The sequence below is a fragment of the Emys orbicularis genome, chromosome 4 (assembly GCF_028017835.1).
Source record: "Emys orbicularis isolate rEmyOrb1 chromosome 4, rEmyOrb1.hap1, whole genome shotgun sequence".
Taxonomy (NCBI): Eukaryota; Metazoa; Chordata; order Testudines; family Emydidae; genus Emys; species Emys orbicularis.
The window spans coordinates 13,744,927-13,760,391 of record NC_088686.1 but is presented as its reverse complement, the minus strand read 5'-3'; the positions used below and the strand labels follow the sequence as shown (position 1 = coordinate 13,760,391).

At 47.7% G+C, this 15,465-nt stretch overlaps 1 protein-coding gene across 2 annotated transcripts in view; it reads left to right on the top strand.

The window, feature by feature from the left end:
- The window catches only part of RTN1 (reticulon 1), a 186,384-nt gene that overhangs the window by 154,959 nt on the left and 15,960 nt on the right, over positions 1-15,465 (top strand). The window contains exon 1 of one of the 2 annotated variants that reach the window (XM_065403211.1): positions 8,826-8,886. The exons of the other annotated variant lie outside the window; for it this stretch is intronic. Within the exon in view, the coding sequence (XP_065259283.1) occupies positions 8,826-8,886 (61 nt within the window). Of the gene's footprint in view, positions 1-8,825; positions 8,887-15,465 lie in introns of those variants that run through there. 2 annotated transcript variants of the gene reach the window in all.

The following is a 15,465-nucleotide window of genomic DNA, read 5'->3' as shown; positions in this document are numbered from 1 at the left end:
TCCCCACCCCAGCTCACCTCTGCTCCGCCTCCTCCCCGAGCACGCCGCCCCCGCTCTAATTCTCCTCCCCTCCCAGGCTTGCGGCGCCAAACAGCTGATTGGCACCGCAAGCCTGGGAGGTGGGAGAAGTGGAGCGGCGACAGCGTGCTCGGGGAGGGGGCGTAGCAGAGATGAGCTGGGGTGGGGAGCTGCCCCCCGGCTCCCCAGGCCAGGGGGGTGGGGAGCTGCCGTGGGGGGGGGGTGCTTCAGGGTGGGGGGGGGAGAGCTGCCGCAGGGCTCCCCACCCCAGCTCACCTCTGCTACGCCCCCTTCCCAAGCACGCCGCCCCCACCAGCAATGACAATAATTGCATGGAGCGGCCTCTGCGCTGAGAGAGGGAGTCTGAGTGTCAGTGCGCCGCCGGCAGCCCAGCCCAGGAACGCTGTAAAAAAAAATTGGGGGCACCGCTTTTTGGCACCCCCAAATCTTGGCGCCCTAGGCAACTGCCTAGTTTGCCTTAATGGTAGCACCGGCCCTGGTCTACCTACATTCCAACATTCTTATTCCCTGTTACGGACGTGGCGGGAACTTGACACAGAAAGATTAAGGCTGAGTTTTTCAAAGCAGGTGGGTGCCCCAATCCCCTTGAATTTCAGTAGGAGGTTAGCACCTAATTTCCAGAGGTACCTTTGAAAATGCCAGCCCTCATAACTTGCCCAAAGTCACAGAGCTGGAAAATGACACCTGATCTCCTGATTCCCAGCCCAACGCCTTAACCACAAGCCCATCAGTCTAATTTCTCTGTCCTGCCATAAACAAGCACAGTGCACCTTGTACTTGTGCACTCTTTAACTAGACTCCGTTACAGTTCTGTTTCTGCACATGATGGTCAAACTACCCTTACTCTTTATATCAGAACAGATACTAGCACTAGGAGTTTTAACATTTGGGCTTCATCCAATAGAGGCATAGGGAGGTGCAGTTGGAGAGGCAGCTGTTCCACTCTCCATCCTGTAAGGCTGGATGTGGAACTATGTGCCACTGACTTGCTGTACTCCTACTCTTCGAAGGAGCACCATTTTTTCTGAACGCATGGCTGCTTGGATGAGTGCAGTGTCACAGCTACACTTGATCTGCCCTTCCAACACCTCCTCATTTGAGTCCTGGCTCCCTTGGGCAAGGGAGTGCAGAGAGAGGTGTCAGCTTATGTGCTGATCCCATGTGGCACATCCTCCATGCTCAGTAGTTGCTGACTAAGCATGAGTGGTGGGGCAAGAGCTGACTCCTCGACCCCCAGAGCTCTGGTTGGCTAGAAGACTGGGAAGAAATCCCACCCATGACTTCCTTGCCTCCCCTTGGAAGAGGGGGATGCCACTCCAAAGAGGGAGCTCAAGGCAGCCTGGGGACAGGGGATTTGTTCAGGCTACCTGGTTGCCTCTGGCCCCGTTGGGTGGGAGAAGAGCACATGCTGATGAAAGGAGCAGGCCCAAATGCAGCCTGGACCCAGGGCTGAGAGATCGGCCCAGAAAACAGGCCAGGCACACTTCTGCAAGAGTGGTCCAGACACTGCAGAGGAAGGCCTGACCACCACGGTGACCACAGGGACAAACACCTGGCAATGCAGTAGAGACAAGAACTCACCACTCTGAGCTCACACCCCTCCTGAGCATATGTGGCCACCGCAAGGGGCCCAGGGACCCTGTCTGGAAACTCAGAGGCTGGGCCTGGAGGGCCATTTGGACAGTTTGTTGGTTACGTTAGGATTCTTTTGTTGTTGAAGTGTCAGGGACTCAGTGGGTTGTGTCATTGCTGGGGCTGTATTTGGGGCTCCCCCAGAGGTCCCTGGCTGATCCCTTTTGCTGATTGTGGCTGTTTGCCAGCCTACTAGGGGGGATATAAAGTCATTGGCTTTCTATTCAAGCACAGCAGTTATTCCTGGGTAAATTCCTGCCTCTCTGAAGGTTGGGGGAGAGAATCCAGGGGGCTGGGCGTACTGGGAGGCAAATGGGGTTCTCCACCCAGACTCCCCGAGGCATGTGGGTTGGAATTTGGGGACAGTAAATGAACCAGGGTGCTCCTGCCTCCGGGCATGGTCTTGTCGTTCCTCCTCATGGCTCTGCAAGTGGAAAATGGTGATGAAGGAGGGTTAGTGGTTCTGCACCAGGCCAGCTAAGCTACCAGCACAGGAAGAGGATGGCTCAGGGACCGAGTGGGAGGGATTCACTCGGTAGCAGTCATCACCACTGCACCAAAAAAGCCCCTTTAACAACTGCTGCCAAATGTGGAATGTGCCCAGGGCCCTGGTGTGCCATCGGCGCTTGCTAGAAGTGTATCCCCCCGCCACGGTTGGGTATGCTGGGGGAAGGAAGCGGTTCCTTAACTCTCTTCGTCTCTCCACCCCGCCAATGCAGCACTTAGCCCTGTCCAAGTGGAAAGAGGAGTTTGGCCAACTGACAGGCAACCCCAGGGTGTCTTTAAAAGTTTGCATGATCTCCAGACAGCTGTGAGGAAGATGAGTATAAAACACCTATGTGTCATTATTATCATTCAAATCACCATAGTGGCCAGTAGTCTGAGCAGAGATCGTGCCCCCCTTGTGCTAGGTGCCGTAATAATAGGCAGCTGATGTCCCAACGAGCTTGCAATTTAAATAGACAAGACAGAGAAAGGGAGGGAACTGAAGGGCTAAGTGATGCCCAAGGTCACACAGGAAGTTTTTGGCAGAACAGGAAATTATCAGTGAAGTCCCAGGCCAGCACCTTAACCACAAACCTGTCCTTCCTCTTGATTACTGGTGCATTGAGAGATTGATTAATGAAATAACGTTCTCCATAGTGCCAACTGCCATGCCTGACAATGGCAAAAATTATCTAAATTTAGCAGCAAGAGGCTGAAGTGCAATAGCACGGTGAGAATGTGGGGAACATGGAACAGCCTTCAAGCAGGCCCCTTTGGAAAAGGTCCCAGTCCTATTAGGCAAATCGATGTGTCCATGGGAGTGGCAGGAATGTATCACTCTATAGAATCAAGCCTTGAAGGAGAAATGATAATGTAACAACTGCATCCATCTGAGAAAAGAAACGCCTGATTATAAGGTTTCCAAGCACTTGTAATAAATAGCCTCATTTGAGGGAATCAAATGATTTTTCTAGGCAGTGGCAGGAATAAATTCCTTATTTGTATTACCCTTGTGGGGCAGACAGTACATTAAAGAGCCAAGGAAAAATGTCTGTAATTGAACAGCCAGGAGTAAATCCTGACTGGTCTTATGTATTAGACCCACAAGTACCTGTTCTAGTCCATGGGCTAAAATCTTAGCTAAGTTTGGAGTTTAGAAGCACAGTGGGGCTATAGGATGCTCAGTGAAGTGGATCTTTGTTAGGCTGACAAGAAAAAAATGGAATGATGGTTTCTTTAGAGTATGGGGGTGAATTAAGTGCTGATGTGCCTCATGCCATGTAGCAAAAGCCAACAGTTTGAGTAGAAAACTGGCTTTAAATATTAATAGGTGAGTCACAAGACCCCAGAGATTTCCCCAAATACAGACAAAGTCCTGGATCTCTTCTGTAAGTGACAGGGATTCAAACAAACGACCCGATCCTGCAGTGGGCTCCACATAGGTGGATGCCTGTGCCCACATGGAGCCCAATTGAGTTCAGTGCAGGCCTGGGGCCATAGCCGCTTGCTCAGCAGTCATGATCTATGAATCATGATGCACCTTATCTCTAAAAGGTCATTTTTAAGCATGGGTATTTTTTGTTGGGTTGGGTTGGGTTTGGTTTTTCTTAAATTGTAGTCGGTATTACTGGGGGATGTTTGTGGCGCTGTATTAAGGTGGTTTTTCAAAAAATAATATTTTGGTCACAAACCACAATTTATATAGTACTTGGGCAATTGGGAATTAACGGCGCGAGCATCCTAAGGTGAACATATTTTCAGAATCAACAACAGGGACAGTCTTGGAGCAATGAAATCCTCAGGTGCTCTGCAGTCTGGTTTCATTCTCCGGTCTGCTCAGCCTGGCTTGGGCAATCTCCAGCAGGAGCAGCAGAGGAGATCAAAGAGAGGCTGAGTTCTGTGAGTTCCCCCTGACTCCTCGGAAAGGAGGGCTAGAAGGACCACCTGTTACCCACCCCCTTGCTCTCCAATCCCCTGAAGACAGTTTTAGCCTGATCTTTGAATTCCTGTGCATTAAGAGTGTAAGACAGTGGTTCTCTAACTTTTGTATTGGTGAGCCCTTTCACACAGCAAACCTATGAGTGTGACCCCCCCTTATAAATTAAAAACATTTGTTTTATATTTAACACTATTATAAATGCTGGAGCCAAAGTGGAGATTGGGGGTGGAGGCTGACAGCTCGCAACCCCCCATGTAATAACCTTGCGACCCCCTGAGGGGTCACGACCCCGAGTTTGAGAACCCCTGTGTAAGACCTTAAATGTTTAAATATAGTTTGTCACACTCCCACCTCCTTTCAATGGTAGCACTAAAAATAAAAAATGAATGGCATGAGTGCATGAGATTTGACATGCTAAATTGTAACAGGTGCTTCAGAGCTGTTGTGGTCTGTCACATAAATTCAGTAAAGACAAGTGCAGAGTACTTCATTTAGGAAGGAAAAATCAAATGCACATCTACCAAATGGGAAATAACTGGCTCGGCGGTAGTACTGCTGAAAAAGATGTGGGAGTTGTAGTGCGTCACAAACTGAATATGAGTCACCAATATGATGCAGATGCGAAAAGGGCTAATATCATTCTGGGGTGTATGAACAGGAATATCGTATGTAAGATGCGGGAGGTAATTGTCCAGCTCTACTCGGCACTGATGAGGCCTCAGCTGGAGTACTGTGTCCAATTCTGGGCACCGCACTTTCGGAAAGGTGTGAAGAAATTGGAGAGAGTCCAGAGGAGAGCACAGGGGCGGCTCTAGCTTTTTTGCCGCCCCAAGCACGGCAGTCAGGCTGCCTTCGGCGGCATGCCTGCGGGAGGTTCGCCGGTCCCGCGGATTCGGTATACCCGCCGCCGAATTGCCGCCGAAGCCGCGGGACCGGCGGACCTCCCGCAGGCAAGCCGCCGAAGGCGGCCTGACTGCCGCCCTCGGAATGAACTGCGGGCCGCCCCCCCGCGGCTTGCCGCCCCGGGCACGCGCTTGGTGTGCTGGTGCCTGGACCTGCCGCTGGGAGAGCAACAAAAATGATAAAAGACTTAGAAAACCTGACCTAAGATGAAAGGATAAAACAACCAGGCGTGTTTAGTCTGGAGAAAAGAAGATTGAGGGGGGACCTGATAAGTCTTCAAATATGTTAAGGGCTGTTAGCAAGAGAATGGAGATCAGTTGTTCTCCATGTCTACTGAAGGGAGAATGAGAAGTAATGAGCTTAATCTGCAGCAAGGGCGATTTAGGTGAGATATAAGGAAAAACTTTCTAATGATAAGGATAGTTAAACTCTGCAATAGGCTTCCAAGGGAGGTTATGGAATCCCCATCATGGACAAACACCTGTCAGGGATGATCCAGGTTTACTTGGTCATGGCTGGGGGCTGGACTGGATGACCTCTGAAGGTCCCTGCTGGTGACCTTATTTTAATGTATTCCTTAGTCCTCACTTTCCCCTTGCCTAAGATCATCTTCTCCACTAGTTCACTCTCTCATTTCTACAATGACTCCTACATGAGAGGGATCAGGTCTGCCTTTCTGGCCTTTGAAAATGATTTAAAAACCTAAACAATGAGGTCATCAGGCCTTTGGCTATAGTAGCACTAGCAGATTTTACGGTATAAAGATCAACATGTTAGATATTAAGATTCTCCCCAGATATTGGCTTAGACTGTGGGAGAAGTTGTCCAAGAGGAAGATAAGTGACCTGCTGCTGCCAGCTGTCAAGGACCTCTGTTAGCTTAAGCGCTAGAGGCCTGTTTCTCTGAAGCAGTCCAGTCCCAGCTCCCTATGGCTGGGTGCACGATGTACATAGCTGTGTCTGCAGCACAAGGATTTTTTACAATACATTGGCTTCAGTGGGAGTTGAATGTATCCAGGATGAAAACTGGAGAATTTAGCCCTTGATGTTTATGTGGCTGTTACACTGACACTGAGTTTAATGTGCAATTAGAATGTATCAATAACAATATTTAATGTGATGGCATGGTCTAGAAAAGTGGTCCCCAAACTTTTTACCTCATGCCCTCCTTACTGCTGTCCACGTCCCCTCCTAGGGTGACCAGGTGTCCAGCTTTCGATCGGAACACCTGGTCGAAAAGGGACCCTGGCGGCTCTGGTCAGCACTGCCGACTGGGCCACTAAAAGTCTGGTCTACAGTGCTGCGGCGCTAAGGCAGGCTAGTCCCTACCTGTCCTGGCTGGCACCGCGCTGCGCCCCGGAAGCAGCCAGCTGGTCCAGGTCCTAGGCAGGGAGGCCACGAGGTTCTGCGCGCTGCCCCCACTCTGAGCACCGGCTCCGCACTCCCATTGGCTAGGAACTAGCTAGGAACTGGGGGGGGGGGGGCGGTGCCTGCGGGCGAGAGCAGCGCACAGAGCCGCCTGCTGCGTCTCCGCCTAGGACCTGGACCAGCTGGGCTGCTTCCAGGGTGCAGAGCGGTGCCAGCCAGGACAGGTAGGGACTAGCCTGCCTTAGCGCCGCAGCACCACCGACTGGGAGCCACCTGAGGTAAGCCCACACCCCAACCCCAAGCCCCAACCCTCTCCCCAGCCCTGAGCCTCCCCCGCAAATTGAGAGCAACTCCTACACCCCAACCCCCTCATCCCCAGCCCCACTCCAGAGCCCTCACACTCTCCTGCACCCCAAACCCCTGCCTCAACCCGCAGCCCCCTCCCACACTCCAAATCCCTCGGCCCCACCCTCCAGCCTGAGGCCTGCTCTTGCACCCCAAACCCCTCATCCCCAGCCCCACCCCAGAGCCCTGACCCCCCTCCTCACCCCAACTCCCTGCCCCAGCCGAGTGAAAGTGAATGAGGGTGGGGGAGAGCGAGCCACCGAGGAAGGGGGAATGTAGTGAGCAGGGGTGTGGCCTCGGGGAAGGGGCAGGTGAGGGGCGGGGCCTCGGGGGAATGGGCAGCGCCTCAGAGAAGGGGCGGGGCTAGGGTGGTCGTTTTTGTGCAACTAGAAAGTTGACAACCCTATCGCCCCCCCCCCCCCCCGGGAGCCACAGCCGGGGCCTTGGTTGGAACCAGGTGTCACAGCTGGGAGTGGGGCTATTGTTGGGGTCGGGGGCCAACGCTGGGACCGGGGCTGGGGCCTGGGCGGGAGCTGAGGCCAGAGCTGGGGGCAGGGCTAGGGCCAGAAGTAGAGCCGGGGCTGGGGCCAGGGCCAGAGCAGAGCTGGGCAGAGCGGGGCGGGGTGGCATTCTCTCCCCGCCCCCCATGTGGTCTGGCCTGGGCCCCACCATGCCTTTCCAAATGTTCCTCCATGCCCTCCTAGGAAGGCACATCCCACAGTTTGGGGACCATTGGTCTAGAAGATTAAATATCAGTCTGGGAGCTGGGTACTCCTAAAGACTAATCCCAGTGCTAACCGTGACTTGTATGATAGGTTTCCATGTCTCGGTTTTCCCATCAGTGAAATGGGGATAATAATACTTATTAGGGGGTGTTTTGGGATTGATTAATATATGGACTGTGCTGTGAAAAGGCCAAACACTGTGTAAATTCTAAGTCTGCTTATTGCCAGTGCTGTTCAGCTCTAGGATGCTAGATTAATTAACCCTCGGCATGTCTCTGCAAGGGACATGGGGAAGCACTATCCTTCATTTTACTGCTGGGGAAACTGAGGCAAAGAAGTTAAGTGGCATGGCTAAGGGGAAATCAGTGTCCGAGCTGGGATTAGAATTCAAGAATTCATGGCTTCCATGCTTTATGCTGAGAGCTTTCCCTCTTTCAATGTAAAGATGCTCCTAGCACATGTACATCATGTGGGGCCACCTTTAATATAGCGTTTGTTTAAGAACTGTCTAGTGTATCTCCCTAGGAACATAGCCCCATGTCGCTGCCGGCTCCTAACCCCCTCTCTCAAGTCCCATTATCAGACACATTCTCCTATCTGCGCTTGCTTTTTTGTGTGATGCACAGACTGGGGGGCTTGGGCGTGGTAACTGGAATCAAGTCTCTGCTCATTCGTGCTCTGTCCTATACCCAGACTTGGAAAGCTGCGAACGTTTTGGGGGTTTATTTACTCTGTCATTTCCTTGCGTCTCTGGACTATTTGGCCAAATCTCAGTTCACAGATCATTTAAAAAAATAAAAATAAACAGAGACTGGGCTGCATTTCGGGAGCTGGCTTCTGCCCTGAGCTGCAGCCAGGCCCTCTCTGGCCCTGCACAGATGTGACAGGGAGCAGGACTAATGCAGATGGACCGGTGTAAATGAGGGGGGATTTGGCCCTCCACCAATCTGAAGAAAACAGTGGATTTCTTAATGTTCTCCAGAAATTTCTGGAACATTAATAGTCACAGGGGGAGTAAATACATAGGACGCTGAGCCCCACCTCACCCCACCCCACCCAATTTGTTTTTGTTTCTGTGCTGTCAGGTTGAGTTAACCATTTCGATGGCTTAACAGGGCTAAGCCGCCAAGCGAATGCTTTTGATTTGATAGGCAACTGCATCCCCTTTTCAAAGGAGCCTGCTCCCTAGGGCAACCACATCACAGTGCTGATTTGCTGCAGTGAAGACCGCAGCGCGTACAATATGCCCTCCCCCCTCTCCCTGTTCTGCTTACAGCATCGGTCTGTAGTCAGTACAAGGAAGCAGCCGTGATACCCACTAACCTATTCATGCTTTGGAATGCCTCAGTGAGAATCCAGGAAAGGAGCCGCGATTCCTAACCCCTCACGATGCAAGCCAGTGCCGATTCTACCAAGATGGACTGTCTGTGGAGCAACTGGAAATGTCAGGGTATTATATCTATTCTAGTGTTGCATGCCTAGAAAGACTGCATGTGAGAGAAGGCAAAGGCAGCATCCATCCATTTTGCATTGTTCACCTGTGGGCCTTTGCATGCTTTTTATTTCCCCGGAAGATTTTCTTTGAAGTAATTTTAAAAAACAACTCTAATTATACTCTATGAATTTCTTTTATTTCTGCAGTCCCCGGCTGTTACGTCTTAAAAACATATAATGCAGGACGTTTTCCTCTCACGCTGCAGCTCCTATCAATACCACCCATCCCTGATTATGTAGCTTTTTTCCTCATCCTTGAGGATCATTGTCAGTCTGTGCCCAGCATGATTTCATATGCCGTGGAGCTTTTAGAAGAGGGCAGTAATTGTGAATTTGTGTCTGTTTAGGCTCCTCAGGTTTACTGACAGTCCTGTTTTGGAGCGTCAGTGCATCCTTTTGGATGGGACACACCCATTTTGAGATCTGTGTCCACTGTCAACACAAAGAAAATGTAGCCCCGGCAATAACTGTAATAATACTGAGAATACTGTGGCACTGCCACACATTTGTCAGTTTGCTGTATGGTAGCCTTTAAAATTATTCCGTGATTATTTTTTCTAGCACACCCCTAAACCACCTGCTGTAAAATATTGCGCTGTTTTGATCCTCTGTTGTGTAACTGACAAGGACAATAGAGGCGATGTTCTGTTATAACAAATTTATTTTTGAGACGGTCCATGTTAGCACTGGGTGTGGCTGGCTACCTTCCAGCTCGCCTGACAGCTTTTCAGCCATTTTTATTCAGCTTCACACTTAATAGCGAGCATCTATCCTTTGTTTTGTTAAAAGACTGTCTATGTGACACTGCTTGGGGAGCAGATTACAGAAAAATAGATGGAAAGATGGATCCAGTCTTGTAATCTTATGTATGTGTGTGGCAGGCTTTGTTTTATTTTATTAATTCTATAATAATCTTTATGACAGCAAGGTACATTTTTTTTACTTTGAACATATTGTGTATATTATTAATGATCTCTGGTGGGTCCCTAAGAGTGAATTACACTCTTTAACAGCATCTGCTTAAAGGGCCTGTGCTTCTTTTCAGATGTAATTTCTCCTCCTCAAAAGAATATAAACCCTGGTAATTGTAATGTGATCTGGAAAGCCTTCTGAATGTGTTTGGGGAACGGGGAAGGTTAATTGGATCCAGCCGATTGCTGTTTCTGATATATTTTAAACCTTGTTTCTGCACATAATCGTCACCACATTCAGAGGGATTTATCCTAAAGTCAGGCAGCTACAAAGTAAACAGATGCACCTGCTAATATAAGCCCCCAGCAGATCACAGCTTCCATTGTGTTAATAAAGAACTATTTTCAACCATCTACATGGGAAAGATTCACCACCAAGATTTATTATAATAACATGAATTCTGTATACTAAATTCCATGGGTTACTTTTAAAAAAAGGTTAGGTATTAAAATGCTGCCTATTTTTGTGGAAAAGAGAAAATTGCTGAGTCAAGTTGTCAAGCTCATCTTGACTTAAAGCCAGATTGGATTTTTTGTCCATCTTTACCAAAAACAAAAAATATATACATAAAGTACAAAATATAGGGGCACAGGGTATGCTATCTTTGCTTAACAAATTATTAATAGTATTATTGTGCCATCTGTCTTTTTGCAGTCTCCCCTGTGAAATCAGTAGGCAGTTTGGCTTAAAATTGAATGACACAATATGGCCCATGTTGGTGAGAAAGAACCTAGTTGGAATGAATGATTACCATCCTTTACTTATCTTTTCCTTTCCCTTGATGTAGCTTTTTATGCGTGGGGAATGGGGGTGTAGGGACGTTTGTGATGAAAACAGGGAAGATGCTCAAATAGCCATAGGATATTACCTATGTCTGTAACATTCCACTGATAAAACCCAAATGCACACGGCTGCAGAACTGTAACCCCCTCAAAAATAGCCACAAGAAGAATAAACCCTGGGGGGGGGCGTTATATGGTCAACAATAGACTGTGTTGACACTCTCCTCCCCTCCCCACCTCCCCCAAATATCTATTTTCTGAAAAAATGAAGTTGTACAAATTTTCAATCTTCATTAATTACTGCTTCATGTCAGGTAACTTTTTTCCTTTCATAGGGCTGTCTATGTACATAACAGACAAAGATAAAAGCCATTGCAAATAATACAATGAATCTTGATTGAAGTTATGGAAAATTTGAGTGGTGGTTAGCACAACTTTTAATTTACTAGAAAACCAGGTATGCAATTAACTAAAATTAAGGACTAGGCAATGTAATATATCAGTACTATTTTGGGGTGGGTTAGTGAAAAGCTAGGTGGTGTTTATTCTGAAAAGCAGCAGATAAAGTAATTGGTGCTTTGGTTTTGCTCATCTTAACATGCTTTTTGTAAATATTCTTTGTGGTAATGGAAATACATTCAATATTGGTATGTAATATTCAAATATATTGCAATGTATTTTTATCCCTCTATCCTGGAAGTATGACATGATTGTATCAATCACAGGTGATGATATAATCCTAAGGGAGAACCAAAGTCATTCTTTCCTGCTGGACATATGTCCCATTTAAAATATTATCATTGCAGAGTAAGGTGAATTACAGCAGACTGTTATTTTGTTTGCATCTTTCACAGTTAGAAGATGATGTATCTGAAATAGACTGGGGTTGAGCTATCCAGTATGTATGATGGTGCAGAGGTACATATACCACTGTGTATGCCAGCCACTGCGGGCCTCCATACACTAACAGTCAGAAGAGCTGACTGCAGAAGGTAGTACTTCAGAAATGATGTCACAACACCAGGCAGTCACGTTGTGCACTGCTCTGAGGTCATTCCTGAAGTATGACTGTTGGAAGCTGTGTTTCTGAGAGTGACTTAAAAACACAAGATGGCAGCATCTACCGCTTCAGATATATGGGCTGCTAGATCAGGCATCCTGACCTTCTATGAAGATGTGGCATGATCCTCTAGGACAGTGGTTCTCAATCTTTCCAGACTATTGTACCCCTTTCAGGAGTCTGATTTGTGTTGCGTACCCCCAAGTTTCACCTCACTTGCTTACAAAATCAGACATCAAAATACAAAAGTGTCACAGCACACTATTACTGGAAAATTGCTTACTTTCTCATTTTTATTTAAGTTTGTACTGATTTCGCTAGTGCTTTTTATGTAGCTTGTTGTAAAACTAGGCAAATATCTAGATGAGTTGATGTACCCCCTGGAAGACCTATGTGTACCCCCAGGGATACATGTACTCCTAGTTGAGGAACACTGCTCTAGGATACCCTGTAATGAATACTTATGGTAGGTACCATTTACAGGGCCGCCGAGAGCGGGTTGGGGCCCCCCAGCAAGGGCGGACTGGCTAAACAGGGCCGACGAGGGGGGGGGAAGCCAGGCCCAGGGCCCCCTTCCGGACTGCCAGGCCCCGGTAATTTGTACCGGCTTCCCCCCCCCTCGTCGGCCCTGACCATTTATATTAGAAAAGACCCCCAAACACCTTGCATTGCACAGCTAGTTATCTGCAGCACTCTAGCCAGGCGGTCACCTCTGCTTTCATTTCCCCTTCTACAATCCAATTTTTAGATACCCATGAGTGACATGTTTCAGTCTGCTTCTCTGTTGACCTACAAGTCTCAATTTAAAAAAAATGTGAAAGATTCCAAGTAAAGAACCTGTGGATTCTTTATACAAATGCCACTACATACTAACTATAGCATTCATCTCTGTAGCACCTGATTGCCAAGGGTGAATAAGGAATGCAGGTTTATTTGAAGTCTATCTTACTTAGCTTCATTGAAACAATGTTATGAACAGGGCTTGTACTGGCACCTGTTTTCTGAGTATTGTCTTACTTGTTCAATTAAAGTAGGAGCTGGCTTTAAAATGGGACTGAAAAGCTAGACCAAGCATTTCTCCATGGCTATGTTCTCCGTTTTCAGTACTGATAGCAGTGTTCAATGGTAATAATATTCATGTATGCATTTAAAGTGTAATCTTGTTAGCTTTGAAACCATTCTAATTAGCCACCTTGTCATAAAATAGTAATTTTGGCCTATTATTACTTCCGATGCTTTCCACATTTTCAGAGGTGGATCGTTTCAACAGACATTACGGCTTAGATCCTCATCTGGTGCAACCTGGTATGGCTCCAAATGAGCTAGGCTAGTTTACACCAGCTGAGGATCTGTCGTATGTCTTGTGTTGAACCTTGATAGATACAGATGCTTGGAGCCAGGTTGTCAGCTGATGTGTATTGGCTTAGATGCCAAGAGTTCTATGGAGCTACAATGACTCTGACCCACTGAGAATCTAGCCCCTCTTTCTCTTTCAGAGGGTTTCCTGTAAAGACTGAACAAATGTGGTCAAATTGTAGTTCAAGGGAAGAACAGTCTTCCAATTTCAGGTGTTCTTTTTTTGCAGAAATTATAAGGCCAAGCTTACTAAAATCAGTATTAAGGATGTATTTAGTCCCTAACCTGGGCTGATGCCTTTTGAGGGTTAGCACAAAATAAAGTTTGTTTATGAAGTTTGAAAAGTTTGCATGTTAAGCAGACTGAAACAAACCAACCCTGATACTCCATTAACATGCAAACAGATTAAAGGCCAGACTTTCAACCCTGCCTGTAACATTGCACCTGCAAATTGGGTGATTAGATGCACAGTGACCTGATTTGTGTGCATAAATGTTGTTATATGAGCAAACTTTGTGAAGGTATTATTTTAGGGTCCCATTTGAAAATTATACCCAGGTTCACCACAGACTTCTATTGGCATCAGATGCAAATTCAGAAAAAGGGTTTTAGCTATTCGATAATCCAGGTTTTATTAAAAATATGGTCACTATTATTACCTCTCCTCAATTTGTTTCCCCCTTCAACATGATGTGTGCCCTGTCACCCGTTCACAAAATCCATCTCATTGGCACTCTCAAGAGTTACGCTGACAACCCCATTCCTGGTCCGAGCTCTCATCCTGTCTGTCCTGATATCCTAGGGGCTTTTCCTCTCCTCTTCACTGTGGTGTTCCCGCAAGCTGCCTTTGTATGTCATTCTGAATAATGGGACCGGTCAAAAAATCTGAAACCTCTTCCATGCACAGTTTCAAGAAAAAGTTAATTTTCTTTCAAAAATGTGTGCTGAAATTTTTAATTTTCTTATTGAAAGAAAATTAAGTGCAAATTTTCCATTTGCTTTTAAGCAAAGTGAAAATCTGGGGTCTTTCTCCCCCTCTCTTTCTCTTCCTTTTTTCCCGCACTGGCGAAGTGGGGGGAAGGAAAAAAGGGGAACGAGAAGGAAAAAAACAAACCACTTTCAGTTTGATTCTAATCAAACCCAGCTTTTTCATTTCAATGAAACATCGAGACATTTAGAACGTATCTCTCAAAAAGTCATTTTTTAATCATCAAAAACCCCTTTTCAGTGAAAAAAATCTCAACCAGCTCTAGTGACTAGACATAACCTCATATAAGCAGCCACAGTCTGGCCTCCTCATGGCTTGTGTTATCAAAGTAGTCCATGTGCTAGACTTGCACAGACTTCAGCAGCACTGTACTGGAAGGGGAGGAGCAGCACTTTGTGGCTTACTAGGCTGGTCAGGTTTAGCAGCCCACGCTAGGAACATTACTTAGGTGTGGGCAGCTTTATTTGGGAACAGGAAAGGTGCACATGAGCAAACCTTCCAAGGTTAAAGGCCAGACTGTGCCTGGACCCCCCCCTGCGCACGTTTGCAGTGGGGGGAGGACACAAAGTGACTGCCCCACTTTGTGCCCCCTTGCCTCAGCAGGGTCCAGGCATGATTGTAGCCCCTTCTTGCAGGCCACACCAACCTCTGTGCATCACTAGCTAGCAGAACTAGTCAAGTGGGAAGGAGGGAGCTCATTGCACCATCCTAAGGGATAGTTCAGCAGGCACACTCCCACTATGCCCCTGGCAGCTCTGGAAGGGGTGCACAGGTGTAGGTGGGTGGGGCTTCCCCGTTCCCTTGGGGGTGCTGTGCTCCAGGAGTGTTAGCAGGGACTACACAGTCCCTCCCTGAGGTGGTGCCTCTCCACTCCTCTCGCAAGGCAGGGCTGAGCGTGTCGGGCACAACTGAGCCCTAAGCTGTTAGTGTCATTGAGAAGAATGGGACGAGCCTGCACAAACCTTTCAGGGGAGAGCTCTGTGTGTGCAAGGGAGCACAGGAGGATGGGCATCAGAATGAGGGGTGAGCAAACTAGTTTACATAGTTCGCACCTTTGACCAGACCAAACCCTGACCGTGACGTTTGGAAAAGCTCGTCTAACCGTCTTTCTTTTCTATCTCAAATGTTGCCTTTGTCTGCTCTTGATTTCAGTCAGCACCAGAAGCATTAACAATGAAATGTCATGAGAGAGGCTTTTCTTATGGTATTTCTGACCTGACCATTACCACGGAGTGCTGGAAAAAGAGGCAGTAGAGTCTAGAGGTTAGAGCTTCGGACTGGGAGTCGGGAGTCCTGGGTTGAATTCACATAGTTGCCTCTGGCTCCATTGAGGATCTTGACTGAGTCACTTACATTCTCTGACCCTCAGTTTGCCTA